The sequence below is a fragment of the Arachis duranensis genome, chromosome 6 (genome assembly GCF_000817695.3).
Source record: "Arachis duranensis cultivar V14167 chromosome 6, aradu.V14167.gnm2.J7QH, whole genome shotgun sequence".
NCBI classification, from domain to species: Eukaryota; Viridiplantae; Streptophyta; class Magnoliopsida; order Fabales; family Fabaceae; genus Arachis; species Arachis duranensis.
Window position 1 is genome coordinate 18,352,064 of NC_029777.3, and position 12,475 is coordinate 18,364,538.

The window sequence follows — 12,475 nt, forward strand, 5'->3', positions numbered from 1 at the left end:
CATAGCATATTTTAAAATGTGAAAACTTTTTTGCTGATTGGGCTTGTTAGAAAGAAAAGCTTAAAACATTATGTGGTATCACGTCCAAAAAAAACCTTATGTAGTACAAATACAATACTAAAGCAACTTAAAAGCAATAACAACCATCAAAAGACAAAGATCAGAGTGAAATGTCAAAATTCATATAGGGATTGGATAAAACATGTGGTCACAAATGTCATAAATAAAGCATGATAAAATGTGAAATACATAACTCTACTGAGCATTGTTGCCTCCGGCTTGACTGCATCTACTACGGCTGTGGCCCTCGGCTCCACATTGCCTACACCTCCTAGGACCACGTAGCATTCTTGTGTCCATCTCGTTCAAGAAACGAGTCATCCTTGGGCGACCTTTGGCAACTCGTCGCAAGAACGGATTGGGCACGAATCGAGGCCCATTATAAGCAGGCCATGTAGTAGGATTCCCAAGTGGCATAAACCTGGCTCGGTAAACACGTCGAATTTGGTCCATCTTATAAACGTCATGTACATACACTTGCCAATCTAGCCGTTGATTCGCACAACATGCAAACACATGTCGACAAGGAATACGGTCCACCTGGAACTCACCACAGTCACATCGGTGTCGATGGAGGTCGACGGCATACTCCACTCCACTTGGCATCTCATGCACCTCAAAAACCTCATTCTGCCTGTCAAAGCAAATCACTTGGATGTTTCCTGATGCAAGTTGATTTGCATGCAATTTAGAGGTCACAATCTCAGAAAAAATATGTCCAGCATTAATCTGGGCCTCCGCCTCGGCTCGTTTTTGTGTGAACAACTCATTAAGCCTGTAGAACGTCGCCTTGACATGTGCAGTGATAGGAAAATTTCGTGCACCCTTCAAGTCTAAGTTGATGCATTCCACTAGATTTGTGGTCATGTGTCCCCATCTATAACCACCGTCGAATGCCAATGCATACTGTTCACGGGGGATACGGCTTAACCAATTAGTATAAGCCTCACCCCGTTCCCGTAAACACTGGAAACGCAACTCGTACTCGCAGACTGTCCTCGAATATCCTGTGCAATAACAGAAAACAGAGGAAAAAACATAGATGAGAATCACTGCATGAAGATAACTCTATTAACTATGCACTTCGAATTACTAGGTGTTACCTATATTGACCACAAGTTTCTGCAGGTAAGGTGCCTTAAACTTTCTTAAAAAATTCGACTCTGTATGCCTGATGCAAAACATGTGGAAGGCTCTAGGAGGCGACCAAGCTCCGTTACTGTGGGCCACAGCTGCATTGATGGATTCGTGTCGGACAGAGATCAGTCCCACACCATCTTGAGTAACCACATGTTGTCGCAGGTTGCTAAGAAAGAAGTGCCATGCATCAGAAGTCTCTCCCTCCACAATAGCAAATGCAATTGGGACAATATTATTGTTACCATCCTGTGAAACCGCAACCAACAGACAACCCTTATACTTTCCGTACAAGTGGGTCCCATCTATCTGGACAACGGGTTTACAATGTCTGAATGCTCTAATACATGGATAGTAACTCCAGAAGACTCGAGACAACACCCGGATATCAGTAACCAAGTCATCACCTTGATATGCAGGCATAGTCTCAAAATGGACGAATGCTGATGGCTCCTTATGACACATTGCCTCAAACCATATGGGCAAAGCTTCGTACGATGCTTCAAACCTCCAAAATATTTTTTCACTGCTTTTTGCTTAGCCAACCATGCTTTTCGATAGCTGATGGTGTAATTGAACTTTGACTACACTTCCGCAATAACTGATTTTACCTTTATCGAGGGGTCAGTCTCAACCAACGGCTTTATCGCTTCTGCAATAGTGTTCGAATCCAGCTTCGAATGATCCTGTGATATGGTTGCTCTAGTACAAGTGTGACTACCATTATACCTCCTTATAACCCAACAGTACTTTCTGCTGATCATGATAACCCTGATAAGCCAATCACAACCTGATCCATACTGCGTACACTTGGCGTAAAAGGTTAGCGGCTCCAACTCATACACTCTGTAGTCTACACCTCTTCGAATAGTATAATCTTTCATCGCCATAATAATAGCTTCCCTGGAACTGAATTCCATTCCAACAGCAAATGCACCATCTGCGACAATAGAAATTTCTACCACAAAAGCAATCGTACCTTAAAAAATTTAAAAACAAATATTTCATAACTGAAATTAAAAGTCAAATCTATCTATAACTTGTTACTCAATCATACCAAAAATTTCATACTAACATAAATAAATCTTCATATGTCAAATCGATATCTACCATGTTAATCTACGGTTTAATATTAACATAAAGAATCGTTAATCACTACAGATAAACTAACATAAATAAATTTTACATCAAGTAATTATCTCAATTTTACATCACGTACCTGCATTCATATATTCAGGAAACTCCGGAGCATGCATGGTTTCCAAATCCAACGCTCGCATGAAAGATGGTTTCTCAAACGGATGGTCGTTCGCCAATGCATTTGCAACGTCCGTCACACTTGCCTCCCAAGTGCTGTCACCTTGAACTTCATCTCCCTCTTGACTAACAACTTCGTAATTGCTTTCAAACTCTTCTTCACTATCACTATTGTAATCTTCTCGTTCGATATTTCGGTCGGCCTCAGATTGCTCAAACTCAATATACAACTCAATGAACGGCATCTGAGCGCGACTTTCCATATACACTGAAAACATCTCTTGCATGCTCGCTTCATCAGTTATATATCTGGTTTGAAATTGAACGAATCCGCCAAATACCGGTATAGGATACCTATATAAAATGCATGATATTTTTCTTGACACCGCAAGATCTATCTTCTCACAAATCACACCTTTTAGTTCCTCGAATGAGATTATGAACGGAATAACAATATCTAATGAATTTTCACAGACAAATTTCACTCCTTCAGATATTTGTAACAAAATCTGACCAAAATAATATACTTTTAAAAGGACTCTATCATCCATATTTCTCACTCACATTACTATAAATCTTCCACTCTCAATTTTTTAACACTCAATTGAAATAATAAAAATACACCTAAAGACTAAAGAAAGAACTAGAACAGATCCAGGAAGAAGAAGAACAACTCGAAAGAAAAGAAGAGATTTGGAAACTCGGATGGCACACAGATATATATATATATATACACTTATAAACAAAAGGAATTGTACCCCAGATTTGTATTCGGACCGTTGAAATATTCATATTATACTAAATTCGGATGGTCCGATTTGCATTTTGCAAGAACAAAAAAATTAAAATCTACTAAAATCGGACAGTCCAATTTCAATGTCCAAAATTCGAAATTTTCCCTCCTTACAAATCAGACCGTCCGATTTATAACACCAAAAATTCATATCAAAGAAATTGAACGGTCCAATTTCTCTCTTCTAAGATTGAAATAAAACTGTTCCACATACCTATATTGCACCCCTAGTATCTATAACAAAGCATAACACACACATGTTTTCAATATAAAAAAAAAATGAGCCTCTCAATGCACGCTAAAAGTTGTTGTATCCTTTTTCCAATTAGGATATAGGTAGGAAATTTTCATAAAAATGTTTACAAACAATGACTTATTTAAATATAACTTTGTACATCAGTATACTTCATTTAAAAAAAATGTGATTTAAAAATTAATATTTATATATTTTCCATTTTGTCCAAATAAGTTGATGGTCTCAGGATGTGATCGCTAAAGTCCAAAACATGTTACCCTTAGTAGAATAATGATAAATATTTTTTAACACTCCAAAAGCTTATTTGTTCACTAAAGACAAAATTAATTTCATTATGCTTTTACAAATTAGGTCAGATGATTATTACTTTTAGAAATAAGTTGACCATTTCCACAAATAAACTTATACTATATTACTATCACAAACAAGAATCAGTATACATTTTAACTTATTTTGTAGTAGATGATTAAAGTTAGTAGTTTTATGTCTTTGCATCTCTTCATAAATGTTAAATAAAAATGTCAAGACGCCCTTATATGGGGTATTATAAAATAATAAGCAAAAACAAAAAGGTTGTATAGAGTATGTTTGAGCCTGTATTTGCGAATGGATGCTCATCTGACTGAATTTTCCAAATAATGCAAAATCGCATGTGAAAACAAATGCCGATGCACTCCAAAAGTTGCTGTATAGTTTCTTTAATTGGGATATATAGGTATTCAAATATCAAAAAATTATTTACATTGATTTGGTTAACTATAACTTTGTACATCATTATGCTTCATTCACAAAAAGGTGATTTAAAAACTAACATTTGGCATTTGCTATTCTATTAAAAAGAGTTGATGGTCTTGGATTCAGCATTAAAGACAAAAATATGTTAAGCTTATTATAGTAATTATATTGATGCACTCAACATGCCAGTTTTATACATGCTTAACCTTACACAACATAATATCTAGCATTAGAAGTCAACCCAGAGTTCATTAACTCCAAAATTGTCATTGATTCCACCACTTCTTATGTAGAATGGAGTTATTATACTTTTGTCTTGAGTCTGAACTATAATGGTTTTTTGTTTTATTATGATCAGTTAATATGCTGTCTTTTAGAATACAACCCTACAAACAAACAAAAAAATTGATTGAAAATAGCCAAGGCCTTTTTTATTTAAATAAAAAAAAAATTATTTACCAATTTAATTTGGGATGAAAAAAGTTATCAATATGATTTTAGTAGTCAATAAATATGGAAACAAATTTAAGAAAATATTCTCAGCCATAGTTAACGTAAACAAAATAAATTTGCTTTCTCATTTTTACACACAATGCCAACGTAAATATTATAAAGTTTTTTACCCATATTTTTGTTATACTCGGGAGAGAAAATGGATTAGGTTTTGAAATTAATTGAAGCTATTATGATGTCTTGTTATTAATGAGACATGTATACATTGTCTTCATATTAACTATGTTCTTTAAATTTTAAAATTTTTCTGTAGCTTAGATTTAGAACCACACCAGTTGAAGGTTTCATATTTATATATAGGCCCAACTGTTATTTTTATTTATTTTTAAAGTATGAAAAGTTTTATTTCTATTTAAAAAATCAAACAAATTTAAACTTTTTGTATAAAATTTAAAAAAATATTTAATAATATTAATTATGTGTATAGGGATAATATAATTAATTAAATAATAATAGAAACTTGTTTATTATTAATCTATTTATCCGATAAGTAAATTTTAATATGTTAATAATAATATTATTGATTTTTCCTTATTTTTAAAAACAGTTTATTAAATAAATACAAACAATATTAAGTATTGTGTTGATATTTAATAAAAAAATAATATTAAATTTGCTTTAAAAATTTTAAGACAAAACATAATATTATAAATATTAAAAGTAAAACTAAAAGACACTTATATATACTCAAAAGATCGTATATTCCAAATAAATTAAATAATAATAAAAACGTGTTTATTATTAATTTATTTATTCAAAAAGTAAATTTTTTAATAATTTTAATTTTGCACTGCGATATATTTAGTATTGATTATTTTACTATACATATATAGCCATAGAATTCAGAATGAAAATTATTGTTCATATAATCTTTTTAAAAATGATAAATTATGTATTTATCTGTTATACACTAAGGCTTAGTTTGGTAAAATTTTTTAAGGAAATATTTGTACTTTTTAAAAGTTCAAACTTCTTATTTTGTGTTTGATAAACCAAAAAAATCATGTGCTTGTACTTGCAACTTTTAAAAGATCGAAGTACTTTTGAAAGTCCTAAGATAGGGTTTTTTAAAATTAGCTTGTACTTTTCAAAATTTAAAAATCTAATATAACTAATTTTCAAATTTAATGCTTGTATTTATGTCTATAATATTTTTAAATTTTAAAAACTATTTTATCAAATACAATTGTTGTTATTTGTATTTATTGAAAATTATTTTTAGTTTGATTTACTAAACATAAATACTATAACTCTTAAAAAGTAAAAATTTTACCAAATTAAGCCTAAATTTAATTTTTCTACTCCTAAATGGACGAAATTAGAAAATAATGTGAAATATAATGAAATATATCTATTTGAGTATATTTTTGTTGTTATACAGCATGCATGAAAGAGAGAAGAGAATAGATAGCTTAGCTTCTTTGGTGAGTTTTAGGAAGTGCCTGTCACAATGAGGCGCAGCATTAGCCTCGTCCTTTTGGGCTTGCTGTCACGTGGAGAGTGTACCGCGTGGCTCGCTTTATTCACAGGTGTGAATAAGTGACGTAAGAGTTCACCGTCAAAGGAGAGTCTGCGTTTTTTGTGAATGTTACTGTTACCCATGTTTGGGGTATAATTTATAATTATCCAAATTATTTATACAAATTTGTTCTTCATGGGATGGGTTTTTGGAAGAATGAAATTTGGGCTTTTGATGTAAGCTTCAGAAAATAAGGACCACATCGTTATTGTTACTTAAAAAAAGACCAACCATTATAAACAATGGTTCTCGACAAACAAAAATAACTATTATTTCAGGCCCTCAAAATTGAAAATAAAAATAAGATGCATTTTTATTAGAGTATAGTACTATTAATTAATAATATTGTCATTTCTTAATTAATTAATAACACTTGACAAAAAAATTAATTCATAATGTCACCTTTAAATTATAAAATTTTGTTACAAACCAACATTATATTAAGAGTACTATTTTTTAATTCTTATTTCTGTATTCATCTTTAAAATTTTTTCTCAAAATTGAAAATAAAAATAAGATGCATTTTTATTAGAGTATAGTACTATTAATTAATAATATTGTCATTTCTTAATTAATTAATAACACTTGACAAAAAAATTAATTCATAATGTCACCTTTAAATTATAAAATTTTGTTACAAACCAACATTATATTAAGAGTACTATTTTTTAATTCTTATTTCTGTATTCATCTTTAAAAATTTTCAATAACAAATGATATTTTTTAAGAAATTAAAAATATACAATAAAAAAATTTAGAAATCCCATTTCAGCTAATTTATGTTATAATTAAGTCGTGTAAAATATTATTATATTTTAATTAATTGAATTAAAACAATTTAATTAAAAAATATCAAATTTTTTTAGAAAAAAAAAGTTCAGTAAAATTAATCCGAAAAATTGACTTAATACAAGAGACATTAATGTTATTGTATACGACTGAGAAGTTATTGATTTCTTGTCTTAAAATAGAGAGTTTGTTGGACACATTAGAGAGTTTGGTGGCTTGGCTCCATTGAGACAGCAATTTTGAAGGATGAATAATAGCATGCAAAGGTACTTATTTTTTGCAGTAACAAAGGGATATTAACCTTTCAAATGTTATTTTAACAAAAATAATTATCTTTCAAATACTGTTAATGTCATCGCCTTTTTCGTAGAACTCAACTAAATATCCCATATCCCATTCGAATTTATCTCTGTCGCTCACTTTACAACCCTCAAACACCCCTTCATTGACCCCTTCTTCCTGAAATGATGCATACATGGAATCGTCACGATACAATGTATAACTCCATACAGAAATTCAAACAGAATGAAATGCTGGCCATCAGCTACCGATCATAGAAACTACCGCGGATGTCAATTTGGGGATTTGAGTTTCAGAGAAGAGAAGCCACTTTCAGACAATAAGATGATACATTTCTTGCTTTTTGTCTTTTAATTTTTCTCTAGTAAAAGTGTAAAACTTCTCAGGTTTTCTTTTTTTGGTTTTCAACTTTAACATAATCTATGCCAACTTATAATTTGTGATAAGTATAATCAAATTCAAAATATCTGACATATTTAAGCAAGTAACAAGTTAGAAAAGACAAAAAGAAATTTTCAAATGATTATATCTGTGATAAGTATAATTAGAAATTCCTTTAAACATATGAATATTACACTAAATTGCAAGAACTGAAAGTTCAATCTATTAATTAAAACAACAATCAACTAAAATAATAACTGAACAATTAATCCAACAAAGAAGAAGAAGGATGATAAAAATAAATCACCTTAGCTTTCAAACTTTATGAAAATCAACAGAAGAGGGAGAGGGAGCTCCAGCTTTAAAACTCAATGAAGATGGCTGAATAGAGGGCTGAACAGCACTGGATCACCGGCTGAACGGTTGCTCGAACACACGCTTAAATAAATAAGATAGTATTACCTTATTAAAAATTATCCTCACAAAAAGATATTTGGATAATCGATATGTTAGTCGTCCCCATATATAGAATACACAATTATACCATATAATGTAGAATGATTTACTTCAATGTAAAATGTAGAACCCGATATAATGTATACTATCCAACTCCATTAAAAAAATTCAAACAGAACAACTGCTTGCCATTAGCTATCGATCATCACCATTAGCTAATGAACTGCTTACCTTTATGTACCTCATACTTTTTTTTTAATTTTCATTTTCAACTCAAACATAAACTAATTACCAAAACAAAAATTACTAATATCTAATAACAATTCATAACAAGTCAAAGATAAAATGATTTAATTTGTAATAAAAAATATTTTTTGTTATTAAACAAAAACAACTTTTGCACAATAATTTATAATTATTAGCTCAAATAAAATATTTCTAATTTTTTTATAAGAAAATGGGATACTAACTTTCAAACGGTTTTGCTTGCAAAATGAAAATTACATTTCAAAGCAAAAGAATTTTAGAGCTTTTTCATGCTCCATTTACAGAAGCATCAACTTTTTTCAACATTTTTTTTATATTAAAATTTTCAGACTCTTTTTTTTTTGTCATGAATTTTTTCAGACTTTTAATTCATAAGATAGTATTTGTCCTTTCATGAGTGTGAATTTTTTAGTCTGTTTTAAGTTTTTTTTTCATAATTTAACAAGCATTGAAGCAAAGTTTTGGCCCATCCTTTTATGGGTGTTATTTACTTGTCTGGATCTTTTATAGGCCCATTAACATAAAAAAAGGGAAAGAAATGAAAATATATTAAGCATTGAAGACTACTATATAATATGTCTTCAAAACTAGGGTCAAAATGAAATTTTGAAGAAGACCTGCTAGCAAAGCAGCAACCTGTGTCAGAAACGACAGGCTAATGCTGCGCCTCATTGTGACAGACACTTCCTAAAACTCACTAGCTTCTTTTTGTATATAAATTGTGTCAGAATCTCTACGAAACTTTTGTCCTTCTTTGCATCGGTTTTCTAAGTTTTCTAATTAATGGCAACATTTTTTGTTTTGATGGGATGCGCATTACTATATGTGGTTTATCTTTGGTATGATTAGAATTTAGAAATAACCACCCACCTCATACCATTAGAGTAAGCATGCTCAAATGGGAAAATAGAAAAATTAAAGGGTGAACATATATAATGTAAATTAAATAAAAGGTGATGATGGACGGAAAAAATTATAATAGAATGGATGAAAACTTAGGAAAGTTGTAATAAGAGTGCTCTTATTAGGTGATATGAAAAAGAGCTCCTGTATCTACAATTTTTGGTCGCTAATCATTTAATGAGAATTTATTTTTTAGTACTCCAAAAATTTATTTGTTCACTAAAGACAAAATTTATTTCATTATGTTTTTACAAATTATGTCAAATGGTTATTACTTTTAGAAATGAGTTGACCATTTTCACAAATAAGCTTATACTAACGGAAGATGTTCAGGTGTTCCGTTGTACTTGATCGGAACACTTGATTTCACTATTTTAAACCTTTCAGATATATTTTTAAAAAATATAGATGGCTTAGATTGATGGAAAATTCTTAATGTAGACAGCACCTGCAAGAACTCATGCTAAACATGCAACCGATTCATATTTTGGTCAGTTTATAATGGTTCAAAATTTCGTTGCTTGCCCAAGCCGGTTGAAAAGTAACTCTATTTAAAGGTACTTTACTGACTTGTATGTAAGCTAAGTTAATATAGTATTAGGCCTTTTAATTACATTTTAGTTATTTTCAATGGAAATTGGCTCAAAATTTGTGTGATGCCATGATATAAAAAATTTTTATGAAAAAATATTAGCTCGAAATTTTGTGTGATGCCATAATATAAAAAATTTTTATGAAAAAATATTAGCTACACGGATAAATGATGAAATAGCTCAACATTTTTATTATAATATAGAACTTTTAAAAACATTTTGATTTTCATATAAATTTGAAAATAATTATTTTATATTTTAATATTATTACAGAAAAGTAATTGAATATATTAAGAAATTAATACGAATAAAGTTAAATGATTTTTAACAAAGACAAAATTAAGTATAATTAGGATATATATTCATGCTATGTACAAAAAAATATGGGAGCCATTCAGATAAAGATGCTGAAAATGTCTTTTTATAAAGATGTTTTTTAATAATTAAAATTTAACACATATAATTGATTAAATCGTGTTATTTTTGTCAAAATTAGACTAGATAAATTGATTTGACTGAAAAATGGTGAATCAAATCTTGAATTGGTCTAAATTAATATTATTTTTTATAGAAAATGACTACAATATCCTATTATAAAAAATAACTAAAATATTTTTATTATATATATTAGTTTTGAAAATCCTAAATTTTAGTCTTTTATTTTTCTAATCGTAGGGTTAGAATTTAGAATTTTTAAATATATATATATATAATAAGAGTATTTTAATCATTCTCTATAATAAGGATATTTTAGTCATTTTTTTATAAAAAAAATATTAATTTAGATTAGTTCAAGATTTAATTTACCATTTTTTCGGTTAAATCAATTTGTCTAACCTGATTTTGATAAAAATAATATAATTTAATCGATTATATATATCAAAATTTAATTACTAAAAAATATTCTTAAAAAAAGACAATTTTATTTAAAAGAAGATAAAATAAAAAAGTATAATTAAAAAAAAAAGTAGTGTTATTACTTATTAATTTGAGAGTGGTATTATCATTTCTCATATATATGGATATGATGTTTGTTGCATAGATGTTTTTAAATAATTATTAAAGATATATTATTTATTTTATAAATATATTTTGATAATTATTAAAAAGATATAACCTATATTAAAATTTTATATATAATTAATAAAATCACCATGTTACATTATACAATAGGATAATTATAAATAAAATAACTAAAATTAAAATATTTCTTCTCTTATTTATTAAAATTTTGCACACATAAATTAATATCATTTATATTTATATTTTTTAGAATTTATATACATAAATTAATAAAATTTATTTATTAAAAATAATTTAATAATTATACTGATTAAATAATAAAAAAATACTAAAAATTCTTGATACCCTATAATCTCTCATAGTCATATATATACTAATAAGTAACAAGAAATATATAAAAAAAATTAACAAATTTAAAAATACATAAGAACTAAAACAACGTAATAAGAGAATATAGTTTAAATATTACTTTTAAAAAAGACAGTACTTAATTTCATATTATAATTTAGAGTAAAGTATTGTTGTTATTCTAATGTTTGAGAAAAGTTTTAAAGTTGTCTCTAACGTTTCAATCGTCCTATTTAAATCCCTAACGTTTTAAAATTGACTCAATGTTGTCCTGCCGTTAGGGATCCGTTAACAGAATTGACGACCGGACAAAATTGAGACGATTTTGAAACGTTAGGGACTTAAATAGGACGAAAACATTGGGGACAAAAACGATACATAGAAATAAATTTTAATTTAATCTTTCAATAATATCAATTTTTTACTATACAAAGTGTAAAACCCGGTTAATTAATGGCTAATTAACCCATAAATGAGAATTTATCCTGGAAAGCCTAAAATGTGATTTTTATGGCTAAATGTGATAGAGGAGATTGAGACGAGAATTTTGGTACCAATTTTATAGAATTCGGACCAAGATTGGACCGAACGGGCCAAACCGAGCCAATTGGACCCAAAGTGGGCCCTTGGCCTAACATAACTTAACCAAAACCCTAGTTTTCAGCACTCTCTCTCCTCACTTGTTACACACACAAGCTGAAATTAGAGAGAAAGGGAGGAAGAACACTCTCTCAAGTTCTCTCCCTTGGTTGATCTTCAAACCACCATAACTTTTGATCTAGAGCTCCGATTGCCGCTCCGTTTGCGGCCACGCGTTCACCGCGGAGAGCTCTACAAAACCCATACAACCAATCTTGAGGTAAGCCACGTGTTGCTGTTCGAAATCTCAACCCTTATTTTCGAGTTTCATGGGTGAAATGTTGAGATTTTGGGTTCTTTGATGTTATAGGACCCAACTCTCTTGAAGGAGAAGGTTAATCTTGTCTCTTTGGACCTTGGGTGTGGTAAGATTCTCAACCCTAGTGTAATTTTGTTGTTTTATGATGTTTGGATTTTGAGATGTTGTGTATGGGTATGATGGTTGTGGCTTAGGTTGTGTATGTGTGGATATTGGAGCTTGATTGGTGATTTTGAAAGGCTTGAAA

General features: G+C 29.5%; 1 protein-coding gene across 1 annotated transcript; it reads right to left on the bottom strand.

Annotated features, from left to right (window-relative positions):
• Positions 1–255: 255 nt before the first annotated feature.
• LOC107493285 (uncharacterized) lies at positions 256–1,662 on the bottom strand. The gene is made up of 2 exons (XM_016114390.1): positions 1,164–1,662; positions 256–1,067 (listed from the first exon to the last, which is right to left on the bottom strand). Exons 1-2 carry the CDS (start codon positions 1,660–1,662, stop codon positions 256–258), a joined length of 1,311 nt encoding a protein of 436 aa, XP_015969876.1.
• Between the last annotated feature and the right edge of the window lie 10,813 nt (positions 1,663–12,475).